Consider the following 19,132-nt stretch of genomic DNA (forward strand, 5'->3'; position numbering starts at 1 on the left):
AAGCCTGAGCATGGAAAATTGTTTGTTGATACTGTGGTTGGTACAGGCAGGACTTTCTGTTCATTCATGGTTGAAAGCTTCTCTCATCTATGTTAAATTAGTGGAGAAATAAATATCAAGGAAGAAGTCATATTAAACTTTTTTAAAAATCTATTGGAATTATAATTTATTTATTTTTTAGTAATTGATTCTCAATTTTTCTCTCAATTGATCTTTATTAAAAAAAATAAATACACTGCGCTTGGGCTAAACCATTACACTACAACAACTGCTCAGAAAAAAAAGGAGGGTGACTGGTTGCTCAGCTCTGTCCAGCCCCTCAAAAATTACAGAAAATTACACAGCTGACCACTGTTAGATTGCATTTTAATACAACTTTCCATCCAGTCAGATTTGTTTTCACTAAGAACAATTATTGAAACTGCTGCCTTAAAAGAATGGGCTTTCTCTTACGTTACACAATACGTTAAACTGTTGGGTAGAATCATAACATTCAGGAACTGGGGGAAGTGGGAAAATGGAGGCCCTCTGAATGTATTTGCTTTTGGATCGGTATTAACTTTTCTTTATGGTTTCAAGTGATTTGAGTAATAAAAGTTCCATGAAGGACTGATTTGCTGTAATAGCTGGGAGAGACAGTATAATAATGTTTACTTTTGCCTTCTGTAGGGTCATAAACTTACATCTTATAACTTGTAATTGTCCTAAATTGCAGAAGAATCTGTGGTCATGATTCTGTTCTAAGGTTGCAGCAGTTTCTCTGTCCTTATGCTTCACAGTGGAAGAGGAAGATAAAAAGCTTACAAAACTGTCAGATGGAACAGCAACATGAAAGACACTGGAAAATTGTTGAGTTAAAAGTTTGCACTGAAAGTCACCCCCATCATGTTGATTTAACTCTTCTTTCTGCATCTTCCTTTCTTGTCTTTTCTACATCCCTGCTTCTAACACACTTATGTAGACACCCTTCAACCATGTACTCCATTATTTTTCCTAAACTCACAGGATCACAGGATGTTAGGGGTTTGAAGGGATGTCCAGAGATCACAGAATCATAGAATCAAAGAATTATGGACTCAATAAGGTTGGAAAAGACCTGTGAGATCATCAAGTCCAACCTGTCACCCAACACCTCATGACTAACTAAACCATGGCATCAAGCTCCACGTCCAATCCTTTTTTTAATACCTCCAGGGACAGTGACTCCACCACCTCCCTGGGCATCCCACTCCCCAGGGAGGTGTCTGATGTTATTCTTTCCCAGATGTAGAACTCTACACTTGTCCTTACTGACCTTCATGAAGCTCACCAGCCTGCCCAGATCTCACTGGATGACAGCACAGCCTTCCAGTTTATCAGCTACACCTCACAGTTTCATGTTATCAGAGAACTTGATGAAATAGTCTCCTGATTGAGCTGTTCCATCATTTTTCTAGCAAAGGACATGAGGCTGACTGGTCTTCCTTCTTGCCATTTTTGAAGACTAAAGGGACCCTGGCTTTTTTCCCATCCTCAGTCGCCTCTCCTGGTCTCCATGATCTTTCAAAAATGATGGAGTGGCTAAGTGTCATCAGGCAGCACTCTCAGCACTCATGAATGTACCCCATCTGCACCCATGAGGCCCAAGTATTTTTCCCTTTCAGTTCATTGATGCAATCTCTAACCCAGTCTTCACTGTCAAGTGAAGAGTCTTCCTCAATCCAGTTTTGCTTACTTACTTCCAATGTCTGGGATTCCTGAGGGCTGCTGTTAACAGTAAAGACTGTAAGAACAATATTCCTTTATAAGTCAGTTCCCCAAACCCATTTAGAATTTCTGTTGTTCATTTCTCAATTCCATCTATTCTTTTATTTATCTCCCCCTTTTCCATGCATTTCTGATGAACACTTCCAGGTGATCACAGCTAGCAGGTTTTTCTATTGACACCAAAGGAGGAAGACGGCTTTGATCTGAAAGTGGTGTACTCACTAGTATGTGTGATATTGTCCACTATCATTGGAAAATGTCTTTTAACATTATTGCCTTTCAGCTTCATATGTTCCATTGAACATTCAGACATTTAGCTCTGTGTCTATTGTCTACCTATACATTAAAAACTGCATCATACAAGGAGCTATACATGGATAATACTCCCCAGAAGGGATGCAAATGATTGGACACATTATTAAGGAGCTCACCACCCCCTAAGATACATTACAATTTATTTTTCATTCCTCTTCATGCATGAAACCTTCATGCTGTGCTGCTTAAATTTAACATCAGATCTCCTACTTGGCTAGATGGTTTGTTCATCTTGACGTAACTGATATTTATCACACATGTTACTCCTGCCAGTCCTCAGTGTTTTGGCGACTGCTTTGTTCACCCAATCTAATACAAATTCAATTCTCAAAGCAAAAATTTCTGCTAGAAGCTATCTCAAATTTTTAATTGAACTACTCTATACTCTGATCTACTCTATACTCTTTGTTCACTAATATTTAAGTTGAGCAACAGCAACAAAGAATAAACCAAACCAAACAAAAATCAAAACATCTCTTTAGTAGTGATTATTGCTGCGTTTGCCTTGTCTTCTCTGTTCATCAGGAGATTGTAATTCCTTCACATTTACGAGCCCCTTTAAACCCAGTGCTCTGAAGTATTGTAAATGGCACAGATACTGTGTTGATTAATTCCACTGTTACTTTTTAACTTCAGAGATTACTTCCTTATTCCTTTTGTAAAAGTTGGAAGCATTAGACTTAAATTAATACACTGATTTTAAGTTCTTACTCAGGAACTCAGTCTGACAATAGTGGATGGGTAAGTGCGCATGTATGCAAGGGACCACAGTGTTTCCAGCTGACATTTTTGAGGGAATGTATCTGGAATGTAAGGTATTTGTAAATCTATGCAAGAATTTATCTATGTTTAAAAAAGTATACTGATATGTGTTTGTAGCTCTAGGTACTGCAAACTATTTGTGTCTTTGAACAGCCTTTGCATGCCAAATAATTTACACTTGTGCCATGTTCCTAAAGCAGGTTTGTACAATGCAATGATGCATTGTGCTATGCAACTTAGAGCTTTTTGTCAAAGGACCAGTGAAGAGCCTTACTTCTGGGACCTACTTCACTTCCTTTGTGCTGTAACAGATAGGACCTTTGAGAAGTCTTTGCCATCCTCCTGTCATACTCGTAGAACATCTCACTTCACATTTCTTTCTCTGTCATGCACACACAGAGAATATTTGCCTTATTCTCAGACCTGAGTATTTAGGCATCTGTTGATTAAAATTTCTCCATCTCTGGCTGACTGCAGAAGAATTTGATCCTACTTCACATTACTTCACTCCATATAGATAGTGAACAAGTCAAACTGAGAAAGAAGAGTAAGGAGGAAGAAGCAGGAAATAAGTGACAATACTTGTTTGCTCCTAACATCACTTAGAGGATAGAAGAAACTATTCAAAGTCAAAACATATGGAAAACAGCATCTGGTTATGGAAGCTTGGATGTTAATTGTTCTGACAGCTAAAATTTGTCTCCAGAAATATCATGAAGCCAGCTGGTATTGTAGAGTTTTCTCTGGCTCATATTGTGACTCTTGCAAGTTTCTGGAGACTTCCAGTCTTAGGATGATTGTCTTGCAGGAGCAGCTGCTGCTTAAAAATTTTCATTTCTATATCAGCTGGAATCACAAAACACATTCTCTGTGGGCTTGGATTTGATTTATAGTATGAATTTCCTAAGATGAATTCACAGGCACTTACTTGAATTTAAACTTAACAAACCCACATGGAACTTAGGAAAGCAATTCTAATGTGTACTTATTTAAAATTCTTGCATTGGAGGTGAGGAGAAAAACTTAAATAACAGAATGCCATTGAGGTTGAGTTTGAGATTTGACTCTGTATATGAACTTCTTGAATTGGAAAGATGTAAGTTAGCATACTTTATAAGAAGAGTAACTCTAGAAAGATAGTTATAATAACCAGTTTCTGAAGTTTTCTAATAATAACTCTTCTTTCCTACATTTCTTTCAGTGCCTTTTACTTTCAACTTTGAGCTGAAAATGTCAGAAGTCTATATTGACACATGTACCTTGCCTGAAAGAAGAAAGATTATGAGGCTTTTTGGAGCACAAGCTTGTATTTAGAACAGGCTACATGCACATTTCTTGAGACAAAAGCATAAATAACTGATCATTTGATGTTGCATCAAAATAAGAGGTTCACTGTAATTTTTTAAGGATTGAAATTGCTAACTTTTCTCATGTTCTTGAATACAAATGCATTTCCTGCAAACAGATTTGATGTTATTTTCCAAGAAATGCTTGTTCCTCAAGCTGGTGAAACATTATGAGTAGTAAAAGAAGCAAACCTAGAACAAGCTCATGTAGATGCAGAAAAGACAAGGCTTGGAAGAAGTTCCTATGGGGCAGAAGTATCTAAATTATTTAGAGATGTTTTTTATTTAGTTTTATTTTACTTGAGATGCCTTAAGATCTAAGGCATTCAAAATTTTTTTTGTTGTTGTTGTTGCTTTTGTTGCTGGTTGGTTGTCTTTTGTTGTGTTTGGGGTTGTGGGTTTTTTTGTTGTTGTTATTGGGTTTTGCCCCCTTTATTATTTTTATTTTTTAAATGAAAGTACAACGTCTGGAAACTAGTTGGCAATTCTTGAAGTTTCCCCAAAAAGAAGTGGACCAAAAATCAATAAAATGAAGAGGGGCAAAAGTTTCTGATACAGCTATGTGTTTTATAAAATCCACTGAGTTATTCATATGCTGCTAACAATAGAAAGAACTCAAAAGGCAAGACCCAGAACAGCAGGTACAGAGTCTAATTAATGCCTGTACTCTAAGGAGATTTAACCCATAATTGTCAGAATGAAAGTGTTAGTCTTTGAACAGCAGGACTGTTTCTAGTAATATTACTAAATTTCACCAGTAAATCAGAAAAAAGTATAAAAATAAAAATTTTTAAAATCACCTTCTATCTTTCCTTTGCTTATCACCACACTAGAAACAAGGCGTTTTGAAGACATCATGATGGGGTTTGTTTGGTTGGGGGTTTTTTTTGGGTTTTAATTTTAAGTAGACTGAACTGAGACAAGTTTAGCTTAAACTTGTTCTTTCCTTAATGTGTGGAAGATGAGACCTACTAGTTGTCAACCTCACATGAGTGATCCCTAGAGTTTGGTCATGACCTTCTTAAAAGCGACTGAGTTCTGAAATACTGGCAACACTGGTGCTAGGTCCAAAATACAATTCAAGCATCAATTTCACTTTAAAGTCAAACTTTTTGTACTTTAAAATCAAAGGAAAGCCCTAATAGTTTGATGGGTAGAGCCTGAGTACATGCATCTCTCTTTACAACATGAAGTCCACATTTAGTAGGCAAAAAAAGGGAAGCTGAAATGACACTTGTCTATTTTAAAACTGATTTTGTACTGTAACTCAATGTATCAAGCATTTTCAGGCCCTATTAATCGCACTAACACTGTCTTTGGTAGAGAGTAATCAGTAATCTACATTCTTATTTTTCTAATGAAGCTTGGCTGTGTGTATGGTAAACAGACACCTGTCATGGGAAGTATAATGTTGTGGTAGGCTAGAACTGCAGAAAGTTGAGCAATGAATCTTGGGCTGACTTGGGCTTAAATATCAAAAGTATCTCAGAAGTTTCAAGATAAAATTTAAAGCTAAAATTTTGGCAGCTGGGGGAAAATGGGACTGTGGATATGCTGCATCAAATCAATGGTTCGTTCTGTACCTTATCTTGAATATACCATTCAACATATGACCATTCAAAGCAACTTGCAAGAAGCTTTTAAGACCCCAGGAGAAACATATCTGTGTGAATCAGAGCCAGAAAAGTTTCCCTTATACTGGGGAAAAATGTTTGAGAGATCAGAAGTTTTATAGTTATGCATGGGATGGTGGCAAGGTAAGTGTGGAGTTACTTAAGAAAAAATTAAGATGGACTACCACTGACAATGCACTCTGCTCTGAGGTGTAGAAGCCTCAAGACCCTATTAGCCTGATTTAGATCATAGTCTGGATTAATGACTATTCTGAAAGAAGTTGTAGGTTTTAATCAGTAGAGGCTGGAAACACTTCATGGTGAAATATTTCATTGAAACTTTCTGTGAGAAATGTTGACTTTGTAAAACTGGAGTTTCTGCTAACACACTGCTTGTTACCAAAAGTTAAGATGAAAACATTGAGTTTTGTTGAAATGCTAACAGTACTCTGATACATACACATCAGTTTTTCTGATGTCTGCCTGGACACTGCTAAGTGTAAACTCTGCTTATCTGAGGAAGGGCTCTGATTTGGATTGTGCACACCTATGTCTCATTTCAAAATAGAAGAAATGCTTTTTAAGTGAGCTAAAATTCTCTGAATTTGGTTGACTTCTAAATGTCCAAATTAGTACTACTAACTTGGTTTTGGTATTGGTTCGTAGGTCTGTATGAGTATGCCTTTACATGGAGACCCCTATTCTGTTATCTATAGTAGGAAGATAACAGCACTGTAATAGTTAATGGAAAATCACATAAGAAGAAAAAGAAAATTAGCATTCCATACCACAAGGCATTTCAGATGTTAATTTGCCTGCAATATAATTGACAAGCTGATTTCTGGAAAGATTTTTATTCATCTTTTCCTCTAAACACTTACTGTTCAGTAGTTGTGCAGCAGGGGAGATGGAGAAAAAGAAAATTCTAGCCAAGTGAATGTTCTTTACCAGCAAAGATGTTAACTTTCATCAGCAGGTAGTTAATCACAGTGAGAAAGAGATGAAGAAATTGGATAAAACATTTCCAGTTCCAAAAGTCTTTATTGATTGTGTCCCCCTCAAGAAAATTCAACTCAATCTCTGAAACCCTCAAGTGGTTTAACCTTGAGCAGTCCAGTGTAGACAGAGCAAATGAGAATTGTTTCAAAACCAGACATGTAGAGCTAAGAAAGTTAAAGTGAAAAAAAAAAAAAAAAAAAAAAAGATTTCTTTTTCACTTTGAAATCTTAGCTGGGAGACATGATCTGAGATGCTGATTTTAGGATAAGAGCTTTCTTAAGTGTAAGAGATCCCTGAATCTTGAAGCAAGGAACTATTTTCCTTTCAGAGGGAAAGCTCTCTTAAACACAAACCAAGAGCTTGAAAGATGGAATACACATCTCTGGTCTGCTATTGTTGGGGTGAAATAGTTCTTGATTTCCAGAATTATTCTTTTTTAGCTCAGGATAATTACTGTGGGGTTGATGCTGCCTTAAGTACAATCATTATCCATCTGTATTCCATGCAATCATTATTTATGCTATTGAATTCCCTGGAGGTAAAATTAAAATAGATATTTTTTCTTCCTTTTTTTTTTTTTTCCCTATCTCAAGCTCTTGTTTTTGTTTCCCCTTTAACAACCTCATTTCCCAGGAGACCACTTGATACATCCTCATGTTTCCAAAAGATTGCAGTTCAATAAGTTGAGAGTTAATTGCCAGCTGGGAGTTTCCAGATGTTTATGTGCTAGCCCAGAATCTGTCCACTGGTAGTAAATGAACATCTGGAAAAACCCAGTCTAAACAAAGCATCTTTTAGATGATTGACATATGTCTGGAAAACTTGGCATATTTGAGAGACAGACTTGAAATTAGGAACAGCTAGGAGCAAGTCCTTCATTATCAATAATTAGTCAATTAGATTTTTTTTTTTTTACATTCAAATTCAGATATGATTCTCAAGCACTGTATTCACTCAGTCATTATCACCCATACACGTAGATGACAGAACTAACACAGAGCTTTCCCTCTATCTTTCCTTAAGAGACGTGTTCAGAAATTATACTGTTCAACATAGGCTATAGGAGCAGGCTGGATAGTGCAAATGCTTTTCAGTGGGAATCCTTTCACCCAGAAGCCAAATTCACATCCAGGCCAAACAGCTGGTGGTAGTAAGCTGCTGCACTACATAAGAGTTTACTACTGAAACCTTGTGTGTTGGGTTTTTTTCCTGTGACATAGTGGATCTATACACAATCAGAAGTTTCAGTGATTGTTCTGGAATTGTTTTCATCTTGGGAGATCAAATGGGGGGTGGGGGGGGTGGGTGTGAAGGAAATAACAAAAAAACACAACACAGGGTTTCACCAGTTTGACTTTTTTCTGTAAAACTTATTGTAACTTATGATATCATTTCAAGACTCTTGTTTAGGGTGTTGTACCTCATAGAGTTAACCTGAATGTTTAGTGTTCTGTTCTTTAAGCAATATTCTTGAGGCAGAAAGAATGCTTTGGAGTAGTCATATGTGTGTGTGTATATATATATATATATATATATATATATATATATATATATATATATATAAAGAGGTATGTTAGAAAAAGTAACACCAGAAAATGGTGCTACAGTTGTAACTCCATTAGGCATAGCAATAGTTCATCAGTCCTTTGCATTTTGATGTTGAAGGTAGAAGGGGCAAGAAATCTCATTACCTTTTGTCTTAATGCACAAGAAGAAATATGGAAATTCTTGCAGGATGGAGAAATAGATACGTATTATTTTATCACAAGACACATGTGAATGTGCTTGAAAAATACTATAGCTGGTTTTGTGCCCTAGAGTAATCTTGTGATAAGTAAAGTAAAGACAGAAGTTTCCATGAGCTGGCCTTTTCAAGTTCAAATTCGAATTCTGTTTTGAACATTAAGTTCTACATTATTCCATCTGGCCATTTCTGGGATGGAATTTATTGAATCTCAGCAATTGATAATTACTTTAAAGTAAATCTAGTGGGTTTTTTCTGTGTGTGTGTGCCTGAAAAACATATTTTTTTCTTTTCTGACCATATGAGAAACTAGATTTTTTAATTAATTTTTTTTTATTTCAATGTCTTTCTGTCCTTAGCACCCTGTTTGGGAAATGAGTGATGTTTAGACATGTTCTACTCTTCTTTGAGTTTGGTACTTCTACCACTTTCATGAACATTTTTTGAGAGGAATTAGTGGAATTTTCTCCCTGATGAGAATGTAACTCCACACATGCTTTGTATAGATCTTGGAAGGAAACTTTGCCTCTTCAGAGAGAAATAGTCTTCTGTCTACTTAGTCTGAATTACAATCATGTGATATGGTAGGAGTTGCAAGATGTTGTTACCCTGAACTGTCATCATGGCCATCACAATGAGAAGAAAAATACAGCTATCATTATAGGAGCTTTACACTGCATAGTTTATCTCTATAATAGTGCACTATGATGTGCCTAATTAGGCTGTATCAGCTGCTCCATGTCTGCTACTAAATGGAGACTTTCTTATTGTGTCTAGTCAACAGAGAGCTTTCAGCCTGTGATTTAACACTGAAATTAAATTTAAGCATAGTTTCCCATTTGATTATCAAGCTATGGGTGGCTTTTAACGATCTTTTTCAATCCATTACTTCTACTAGCTGTAGGCTCTCTCTCACAGTTTCTTTCTTTTCTCTGGTAAATACAGAAAAACTGAAAATTCATCCATTTAAAGGTAGAAAGGAACAAACTCACATAATTCCAATTAAAGTATGCAGACTTTTTCTGTTGGTCAGTCTCATCTCTTGACTGTCATATTCTATAGTTGAGTCTCAGTTATTCAGACATAACAAATATTATTTGCTTTAATAAACTGAAAGGAACATGACCTTCAAAAAACAATACAGGGCTAGAAATCAGGGAAAAATTGACATTTTTCTGTGCTGACTTGGAACATAAATCCAGCTTGCAGCTTCAGTGTGAAAGGAGTAGGATGACTTCCACAGGACAATCTTGAAGAAAATACATACATATGTTTGTAGGGAAAACAAACAAAGAAAAAACATCCCTAGTGTCTCATGCAAGCTAATTTACTAAAAACATTGTAAAGAAGAAAATAGCATGTTTAGATTTCTTCAGTAATGTTGTCTAAGAAACCACCTTGGAAGAAACAGCAAACATTATATGGAGAAAAAGATTGCATTGGTGATCAGATATGAAAAAAGTTCATAGTCTACTGTTTACTTACCTGTCGTGTACTTTTCCATATGCATGGGTATAAGGTGGGTGGGTCAAGATGAGGTTATGGAACACATTTGTTTCTTTGGCAGCTTCTGTGTACTTGTACTGCTCTTGGAAGATGCCCACAGTTTGATAGACATGCTGCCTGAACCTTGTAAGATATGATACCTCCATTTCAAGGAGCTGGCGAGGTTGCAGACATTCTCTAGTAACTTCAGAGAAAATGTCCTCTGCATAACAAGCATGTCTTTTGCTGCAGGAACTGGCAGATTTTCAGTATACTGCAGTAAGAAGGAATAATCTGATCACATCAGACACACACACAAACAGTGTAAGACATTGCAACATCAACAAGTTTTACCAAAATGTGATCATGAAAGAGGGCAGAGAAGGTAAAGAAGGCTTGAACCAGTGATCAGGATATAGCCTTTGTACTTGCTAAGACAACTTTTTTTGAAGAATAAAGGACACAATCCATTAGATCATCTCTGAAGATCTGATGATCTGTAAAGCAGCATGGGTGTTTTGGATTGATTTTTTGGGGCATTTCTGTGATTGTTTTGGTTTGCATGCTTGGAAGAAAATGGTGTGATGAAAGCAGGGAGGATGCAAGTGGACACAAGTGGATACTTGTGGATGCACATCAGGCTAAACAATGGACATAGACCTCTCCAATAAGAAGTCTGAGGTCCTTGTATGTCCTTTACTTGAATTACTTGGTACAAAAGAAGGGCATGAAACTTTCAGAATAATGTGTCACTAAAGGACTTGTTCCTAGTCCTGCTGGAGCAGCAGTGCAATCTCATGCTCCCTCTTGCCACTCTGTGGGTTCTTTAAGAGTATTAATCCTGCGCAACCCTCTGTATCTGACATGTTAGCATGTATTCAAACAAAAGTAAACAGTCATATCCACACTGTTGTTCACTTTTCATCAGGGCTATATTAGAGGAAGTTAATTTCTTGACTCTTTACTACAAACCTAGGAAGGAAAGATTTTTATGATTGATTTACTGGAAATGGGGTGATTACAGAAAATTGGTTTACTCTGTGTCTCTATTTTAAACAGATTGCTTCTGAAGCACTGCTATTGCTGATGTTTTACCTTTTTGTTTACAGGCTGTGCCTTCCTAACATACTGCGAAAGGGAGTCTGCTCTAAAGGCCCAGAGCGCACTGCATGAACAGAAGACGCTGCCAGGGGTGAGTCCAGTTTGAGAGCTTGATTGGTTTTGTTTGTTTTGGTTTTGTTGGTTTGTTTTTTTTTTTCAATCTAAAATGGGTTATGTATGGAGCTTGAGTTTAGAAGCAATAATATCTCTGTTTGCTTGGATGATTCATTATTTGCATTGTGCTAATGAAATCAAGATACTACCAACACACCCTAATGGTGCTTTTTTCTCTTATCAAGAGTAAGAAAAACAGTAGTTAACTGTTTATGGGATAGGTTCTATCAGTCTCACTCAGCTGAGGAAAGCCTTTAGGATTCTAACCACTACAATGAAATACTGGAAGTGCTCACAAAGTGTTGCCTCTTACTGTTTTTCTTTTCTGAAACAAGGTGTGGCAATAAGATATCAAGAAACAGATCACATTATTGAGTCATCACAGAATGAAAACATATTCCTGATGACAAAGTGGTTTGACTCAGTTACTTTAGTATTCAAGCAGCTGTAGCAGATTGGAAAGGCAGTGAGACAAGTAGAAAAGAGAGAGAGGAGAGACAAACATGAGATAATGAGGAAAATTATTCACATGAGCAAGATCTAAGGTTCAGACAACACAAGCAGAACTAAAAATAGAATCAGCATTACATGGGGAAGACCTGTGCTGCGGGGATGGGTTTCCAGTTTAGCAGTAACCAGGAGGAGAAAGAGACTACACTATTTCAATTCAGCTGAGGATTGGAAACAGCCAAGTGCAGTATTCCTGTGACTGGAATAGAGCTGGTTTCGCAATGACACAAAAGTCAGTAGTCGGGTAAATAAAAGTGGGATCCTGAGGGTTCCAAGTTGCACCTAAACTGAGATAATGTTGATCCAAAATTCTGGCTTTGAATGACTGAGTCCTGCATAACCATAAACTACTTTTCCACAAAACCTAAGACACATCAACTGCTCTGTGTTAATGAAGAAAATTTTGATTCTGCTCTGCTCTTTTTCCATCATCCTGACTTTGTTTACCTTTCTCTATGCCACCTTGCCAGTATGGAAATGCCCACACACTTGCTCATCTACATCTATCTTCTGCTTTAAAGGCCATACCTTATGTAAATATGTACATGCTTCATTCCCTAAAAATACATTGGGGTTTTTTTTGTCAGCTGACAACTCCCTCTGAATGATTTTTTTTGTTTTTTTTTTCTTTTCTAGAAATTTGTTAGTTGCAGATTGAAAGCAACCTGAATCTAGTTGGGCTTTAGGATTTGTTTCCTTTTTAATTTTTCCTTTCCCCCTTAACAGGTGATGTTTTCTTTTTACTTCTCTCTACTTTGAATAATAAGCCTGAGTGTATAAGAAATGGAAATATTTTTAATAAGGATGTTTCAGGTAACATTTCACCTGAAATGTTATGAAATATGTTTGAAATTGAAATACATTAATCAAAAATAGAGATTAATACTTGTGGTAAAAAGGATAGGCTATTGTGCATTTAAAGATACTAAGTGGAATTCCAATCTTTTTCACTGAAACTTGCTTTTCTCACTAGCAGCCAGACTTGCATAATGGAACTCACCTTCTCTGTTGGGTTGAAATCTCTGTGAAGGGAATATTTTCAAGTAGACAGTGGGTCAGTGAGACTGAGGGCTCAGAGCTGGAGGGAGAGATAAGGGATGGTGATTTAGGACTTTTAATGTCTGTTATTTTTTTTTTCTTTTTTTTTAAATTGGTAATTTATACATTCTGAGTTCTCAATCTCAGTTTGTATTTTGTGGATTTGAAATCACAAAAATCTTGAAGTCAAAATTGTTGTCTCAGTGGCAAAATTCAACAGCTTTTGTTGGATCAAGACTTCTTTCAGTGGTAATATGGACTGCTTTTGGACTCCAGACAAAATAGTATTTCCTCCTTGGTGTATGTAATTTCTATCACATGTTCCATAATGACTGTGCTGACTTCTGAAGGCTCCTGTTTGTTTTAACACTTTGACCTGATACCTCAGAATCCGATTGAATTTGGAACAGTGAATCTACTGTCTAAAATAGCAACCATGTTTCTGAGACTTCTGAACACTGAATTCTCCCAGCTCTATAATTTCCTTTCCTTTTTGTCTCAGGATAAATGTTTACAGTCCACCAGCAAACTCTCTGCATACAGCTTCTGCCAAATTTCTGAACTCATCTTCAGAATGATGTCACTGTAGTTTATTTAAGGAAACCAGTTTTGTCTCTTGATAAACTGTTGTGTGTGGATACAGTTTTATGGTTTCTATGTGAGTAGCAGAGAATTATTTATGACTTACCTGCCTGTTCTTGATAAAATACACCAACAATATAGCATAGTTCCTCAACTATCATAAAATAAAAAGCACTCTTAAGGTCAAGGGTCTAAGTCTTCATCCACATGAGTTGAAAAATGACACATAAATAACATCTTCTCTTGACCCTCTACCATCTGTGACATAAACAACACTTCTGAAGAGATATCAAAATAATTAGCAAACCTGGTACAGGGGAAAAAAGGAAAATAGCACTACAGTGAGCTGTTAGATCAAGTCACTTCTTTCCATCCCCTAGTAAATTCTGCATTTACCTGTGCTAGCAGTAGTTCTGTTTATGGTTTGTATTATAAACTACAGAACAGAGGTATTTCTAATAATATGCTTGTGAATGCTAACATATGGAAGTGGTGAGGCATGAGGAGTTTTGTGTCCAAATTCAGATGCTTTGCATCTTAGCTGTGTATAATTTATTTATTTTTTAGTGGAGTGGCTGCATGCATGTATTTTACAGTAATTACTTTCTGGGTATGCTTTGTAAAATGACAGAAATATGTTTCACATATTTCTGTGTTATATGTGGGACATAAAGTCATCTTGTGGAACAATGAAAAGACTTCTAGCAGGTATGTATTGATTAATAAAGTCTTTAGAGCACTTTGGTTTGGGGCAGGAAGGAATCTTGATAGCTATTTTGAATCAACTGCAATGAAATTTAAAACATAAAATTATTAGTTGAATCTTCTTAATGTAAATGAATTAATCTCTTTTGGACAGATTGGAACAATCTTGCCTAAATCAGGTTAACCTAGCAGCATGTTTATAGGTGCAGAGATCACTGTGCCAGTGTCCAACAATTCAAATTCTAGCATTTGCTTGTTATTGTTTATTTTATATACAACAGAGTAACTGGATGATGAAGTATATTAGTTCTTTAATAATTTATAGAAATGCTTTGATGTTGCAGTAATTACATTAAAGGTCACATATCAAAGGTAATTTGGTTGAGCAGCTGTGATGGTTTCTCAGAAGCAATCAATATTGCTGTCCGTGGTGCTGATTTCACCAAGGGGACTGCCAGATTAAAGGAGGCTTATTACCAGCCAGCCAGACACGGGGGAAATCAAGAACAGATTGGAGAGATGCACTATTCTCTTTCCCCACCTATAATTAACACTGTTCGCCATAATCTACGCTAATCCTTCATAGTGGGAAACCTTTAATTTTTTTTTCCTTTTTCCCCCCCTCCCTCCCCCCCCAACTTACAAAAAGCAAATTAAGCAAGGAAGAGTAATTCAGAGAAGCAGGAGAAAGTAGATAAAGTAAAACTTGATTCACCCTTAGGATTCCTGATGTTGATATAGCTCTCAGAGATCAAATGCCATATCAAAACAAAAGTCCATGGTCTTGGAGAAAGTGGGGAGGTTGGAAAGTGATTTATACAAGGACAATTCAGGGGATGTGATAATTATCTGGCTTCCAGTTTGGTATAATATTATCTATTTGCCCCACAAAGATCCACAGGAAATTAAATCAGGGAAATATAATCGTTTTTTGAGTCTAGATATTTTGATTGCAACTTACAGTGAAGTCAACTTTTCTCCCCTTTCTTTTTTTCTTTCTGAACCAAGTGGCAAAGGATAGTGCTGAGAAATGTAATTACACTATCAAGATCTACTTGTATTTATAGCACAAATAAATTGAGCTTATATATTATTAGCTCAGTGCCATTATTTTCTCTTGTTCTTTGTGGCTTTTTCAGGAAAACAAGTGAATATTTCATGTATACCTAGTTGAAGGCACTGCCTCTTTACCTAAAATTAAAACTTCACTGTAAGAATTGCAAATAATAGCCATGAAATTAGGTAGCTAAGAAACTGTTGATCAGAAATCCACAGCCCTTATTCAGGCTGGGATGTGGACCAGTTTTTCTTGTTGTATCTATTCCTCTTGAAGGGAAGGGTGATACTACTGGTATGCTAAATTTCTCACTCCATAACGTACTTAGTTTTCTTCCTAACTGCTCTGGCATACTTTTGCTCTCCTACCATCTATGCATATCTTTAACATTAGAAGAGAGGTGAGTCTATAAAACTGAAACCCAATTTTAAACAAAAAACCAACATTTCTCTAATAAAATTAAAGCTGGGTATAGTTTTTTGGATTCTTTTGTCATTGTTGGTTTTGTTGGTTGTTTGTTGTTGTTTTTTAAAGGGTAGGGGGAAGGGATAGTGTGTCCTGCAAAATCTAGCCCTCTTGAATCTTTTTAATAAGATTTAAATGAGAAGGGGGAAAAAAAAAGGAATTTCAGGCACCTTTTAGAAATACAGAGCATTTCACTGCTCAGGTAGACCTTGCTGTAATTTTACAGTCTTATTGTCTTTCTTTAATGTTTCAAGAGCTCGTTGGAAAACCATTAAACCACCTATCACCCTGCATGCTGTTATGCCAGAAACAATATTATATTGCCACACTTTCCCAGTTTCAAAAAAATTTCTTCAACAATGTAAATTTCAGTATGGTCAGCAGAGGAAGGCTGGATGGGTTCCAGTGATTAAAGTAGCCTACTGAACACAAACCTGCTCACCATGCCCTTTAGATTTTGAGAGAAAACATATTTAATTGTTCCTTTGGGACAAACATGTCTGTTTTCTGAAGTTAAAAATGAAGATGAAAAGTAATAAAACCACATCTGAAGTAAGACACTTGCAAAAACTAGTTCTATAGAAATTCCCCAGTGCTTTATAATCTTTGGGTGTCAATGTCATAGTTAAAAAGTTACTATTTTACCTCTTGTTTCCTCCTTCTGATCCACCAGCCAGTGAAATGATTTTTGGGCCTTGCTCTGGGGAAAAGAGGGGACAGGAGAGGGGGAAGAAACTGTATGCACTTTCCATTTGCTAAAAACCTCTATAGTTTGACAGTGCTGTTCTGTTCACCAGATGAGATGAAACACCTGGGTCCTATCTGCTTGGTAAACATTAAAGTTCCATTTCACTAGTTAAAGATTGGCTTCTGTATCCCTATACAGCAACCTCTAGAATACAAAGTAAACTCTTTCTGCTACCCAGTCCAAAAAGCTTTGGGGATGGGGGGAGAACAAAAAAATCAAAACAAAACAACAACAACAACAACCAGAGTAAGCATTCTGACAGAACCAGTGTTGGATGCATGCTGTTATCTCAGCTGAAAGTGCAGTATTCATCACATTTGTGGTGGCTAACCAAGCTTAGCTTCATATACAAAATGGGAACAAGGCTTCTCAGTTGCATTTGAGATTTGGTGGCAATTGAAAAATGGTGTGTGGAAAAAAAAGTATAAAGGTAGCATTATTTTGACTTTCTAATTTTACACCTTTTGGCTCTTAAAGGATGATTTCCAAGTTATTCAACAAAAGCTTTTGCTGTACCTTCATTTGTTTTATGTGTTATTCAATGACAGCTTTTCTCTCTGACATGTCTACATAGGAGGATCAATCTAATTTTATGTAGAACTGTAAAGATGAATGATAAGAAGAAAGGATTCAGGCAAGTACAAGCTGAATAAATTATAAAGGGCAAATGATGACAGGACTGAGGGTCCCAAGAGACAGTGATATGATAACAGAAACTAAAGACAAATTTATGATGGATGTAGTTAGCATGTACTGAGGCTGTTAATTTTTCAGGGTATTTTTACAACTTCTTGTGATTGGAGCAATCAAAGTATTTCATTCTAAAGAGATGCCATATATTTTCACTTATCTGTTCTGTGTATTTGTATGTATGGGCTCATTTATATGCATAGCAGTAAACTCCCATAGGCTAGTCAAGCTTACCTCCCATCAAAGTGCCTCTATTCTCTAAACCATAACACCACTGTTTATGCATAAATAAATAGATAATGTGCAATGATTTGAGGGCAAACCTGGATCTCAAAAAAAAAAAATAATCCATATTCATAGAACTGAGCAATCAGATTATTTCAGATCCTGCAAGTTGCTGAGCATCCTCATCTCTTTTCAAAGCCAAGCCTAGGGATTGAGTCCTTGGTGAAAAATTATATAGAACAAGTTTCAGGTAGGATAGATTTTGGGCTTAAGCTACTTTTAAGATCAGCTGATGCAGCTTCACAAAGTTAGAAACAAATCTCATCTCAGAGCAGTTCTTGATTGCATTTCATTCATACTCTTTTTTTTTCTAACTTATCTTCCTTATTAAGGATATTTGCATAAAAATGATCTTTTATTTTTTTTCCTTCCTCTGAAGGGTTGTCTCTTGTTTATGAGTAATGCTTACTCTGGCCTACATTTGTGAATGCCATGGGTTTGATTCTGACTTCATTTACACAAGTGTAAATCAGCAGTGATCTGATAGAGGTCAAGGGATTTATATGGCATAGGAAAGAACAGATCCAGTTATATTTTTTGCTGCTGAAATGATGTCATCTTAAACAGTACCATAGCTCTAAATGAGGTAACATATTCCTACCAAGAATATTTGCATCCGAATATCTGATCTCACAAAATGCTAAGTGTTCCTGACATCTGCTGGGCCACTCAGTAGCTCCCACAGGCTTTTTACTATAGAGAGCACCCAGTTTCAAATTAAAGATGGTTGATGTCTCGGTGTTTCAACAGTGTTAGCCATTAGGTACTAATGAACTTTAAACACTGCCGTTTCCAGTTGCATCACCTTTCTGATTCAAGTGATGATGAGATTTGTCCATGAATAACTTGCAATCAGAAAACCTTCAGTTCTAATCCCATTACTCAGTCACAGAGATACAGAGGAAGAAAACCACAAGCACCCTTTACAAATAAATTTACTTTTCATCAGTTCAGTCACATGGATCACATTGTGTAAAATTACTAGTCTAGAAGTCATTGCTCATAGGCTAACCTTTCAATGAATACCCATTTCCCATATTTGCACCATAGAGTAAAGGAGAAGCATGAGCTGATTGTGATCTGAAATGTAAGGCCAATGCATACTTTCAATAAAACACTTAGAAGAAGATGCTGTAAAATCACATGATTTGGACTTTCAAGTGTAGTGATAAGCTCACCTATACTACTCATAGCTTATACTGGCCTGCCCTCTGTTTGTTTGTGTAATGTATGCATCTTTAAGTCCTTCAGATACTCAGTTATATATAAATACACAGTTGTGGTTTTTCAAGTACAAATGTTGAAGACTTTACATGAGAGTTATGAGAGTTATGGCTAAGGTATGTATCTCTGCCACCAAAATTAGTATAATTGAAAGCCACAAAGGTGTGTCTTGGTCTAGTTTATTTTAAATAACATATATAATAGCAATAAGAATACTAACTCTCAAACTTGAATGTTGTAGAGCAGCTGTACTCCATGACTCTAATTCCTGAGGGGTGATTATGTAATAGGGACTTGAATCTTGCCTGAAACAAGGTTAACTGTATTAAAACTGTATTAAATAGTCTAAAACAATGATTTGTGCATGAAGTTTAACACTGTGCTTAAAATTATTAACACCTTATAAAGAACTAGCTGAACTGGAATGCATTTGGGTTTGGAAAAAAATGTCCTATCTCTCCACTTGCAAATAACTTTTGATAAGACTTGACATATTACCCATTTAGTTTCTGTGCTTCACTTCTACTGCACTCTTACTTTGACAGGGAGAAAGTGGTGGGTTATGACTGACCATAAGATTGCACTATCAGCTCAGGCAAGTAG

The 19,132-nt window shown here is 36.3% G+C and overlaps 1 protein-coding gene across 11 annotated transcripts in view; it reads left to right on the forward strand.

Moving 5' to 3' along the window:
- The window catches only part of CELF4 (CUGBP Elav-like family member 4), an 813,218-nt gene that overhangs the window by 89,712 nt on the left and 704,374 nt on the right, over nt 1-19,132 (forward strand). For all 11 annotated transcript variants that reach the window (XM_054178999.1, XM_054179000.1, XM_054179002.1 and 8 more), the window contains exon 2: nt 11,120-11,202. In XM_054178999.1, coding sequence (XP_054034974.1) covers nt 11,120-11,202 — 83 coding nt within the window. The remainder of the gene's footprint in view (nt 1-11,119; nt 11,203-19,132) is intronic.

This window comes from Dryobates pubescens, chromosome Z (assembly GCF_014839835.1).
Source record: "Dryobates pubescens isolate bDryPub1 chromosome Z, bDryPub1.pri, whole genome shotgun sequence".
Classification (NCBI taxonomy): Eukaryota; Metazoa; Chordata; class Aves; order Piciformes; family Picidae; genus Dryobates; species Dryobates pubescens.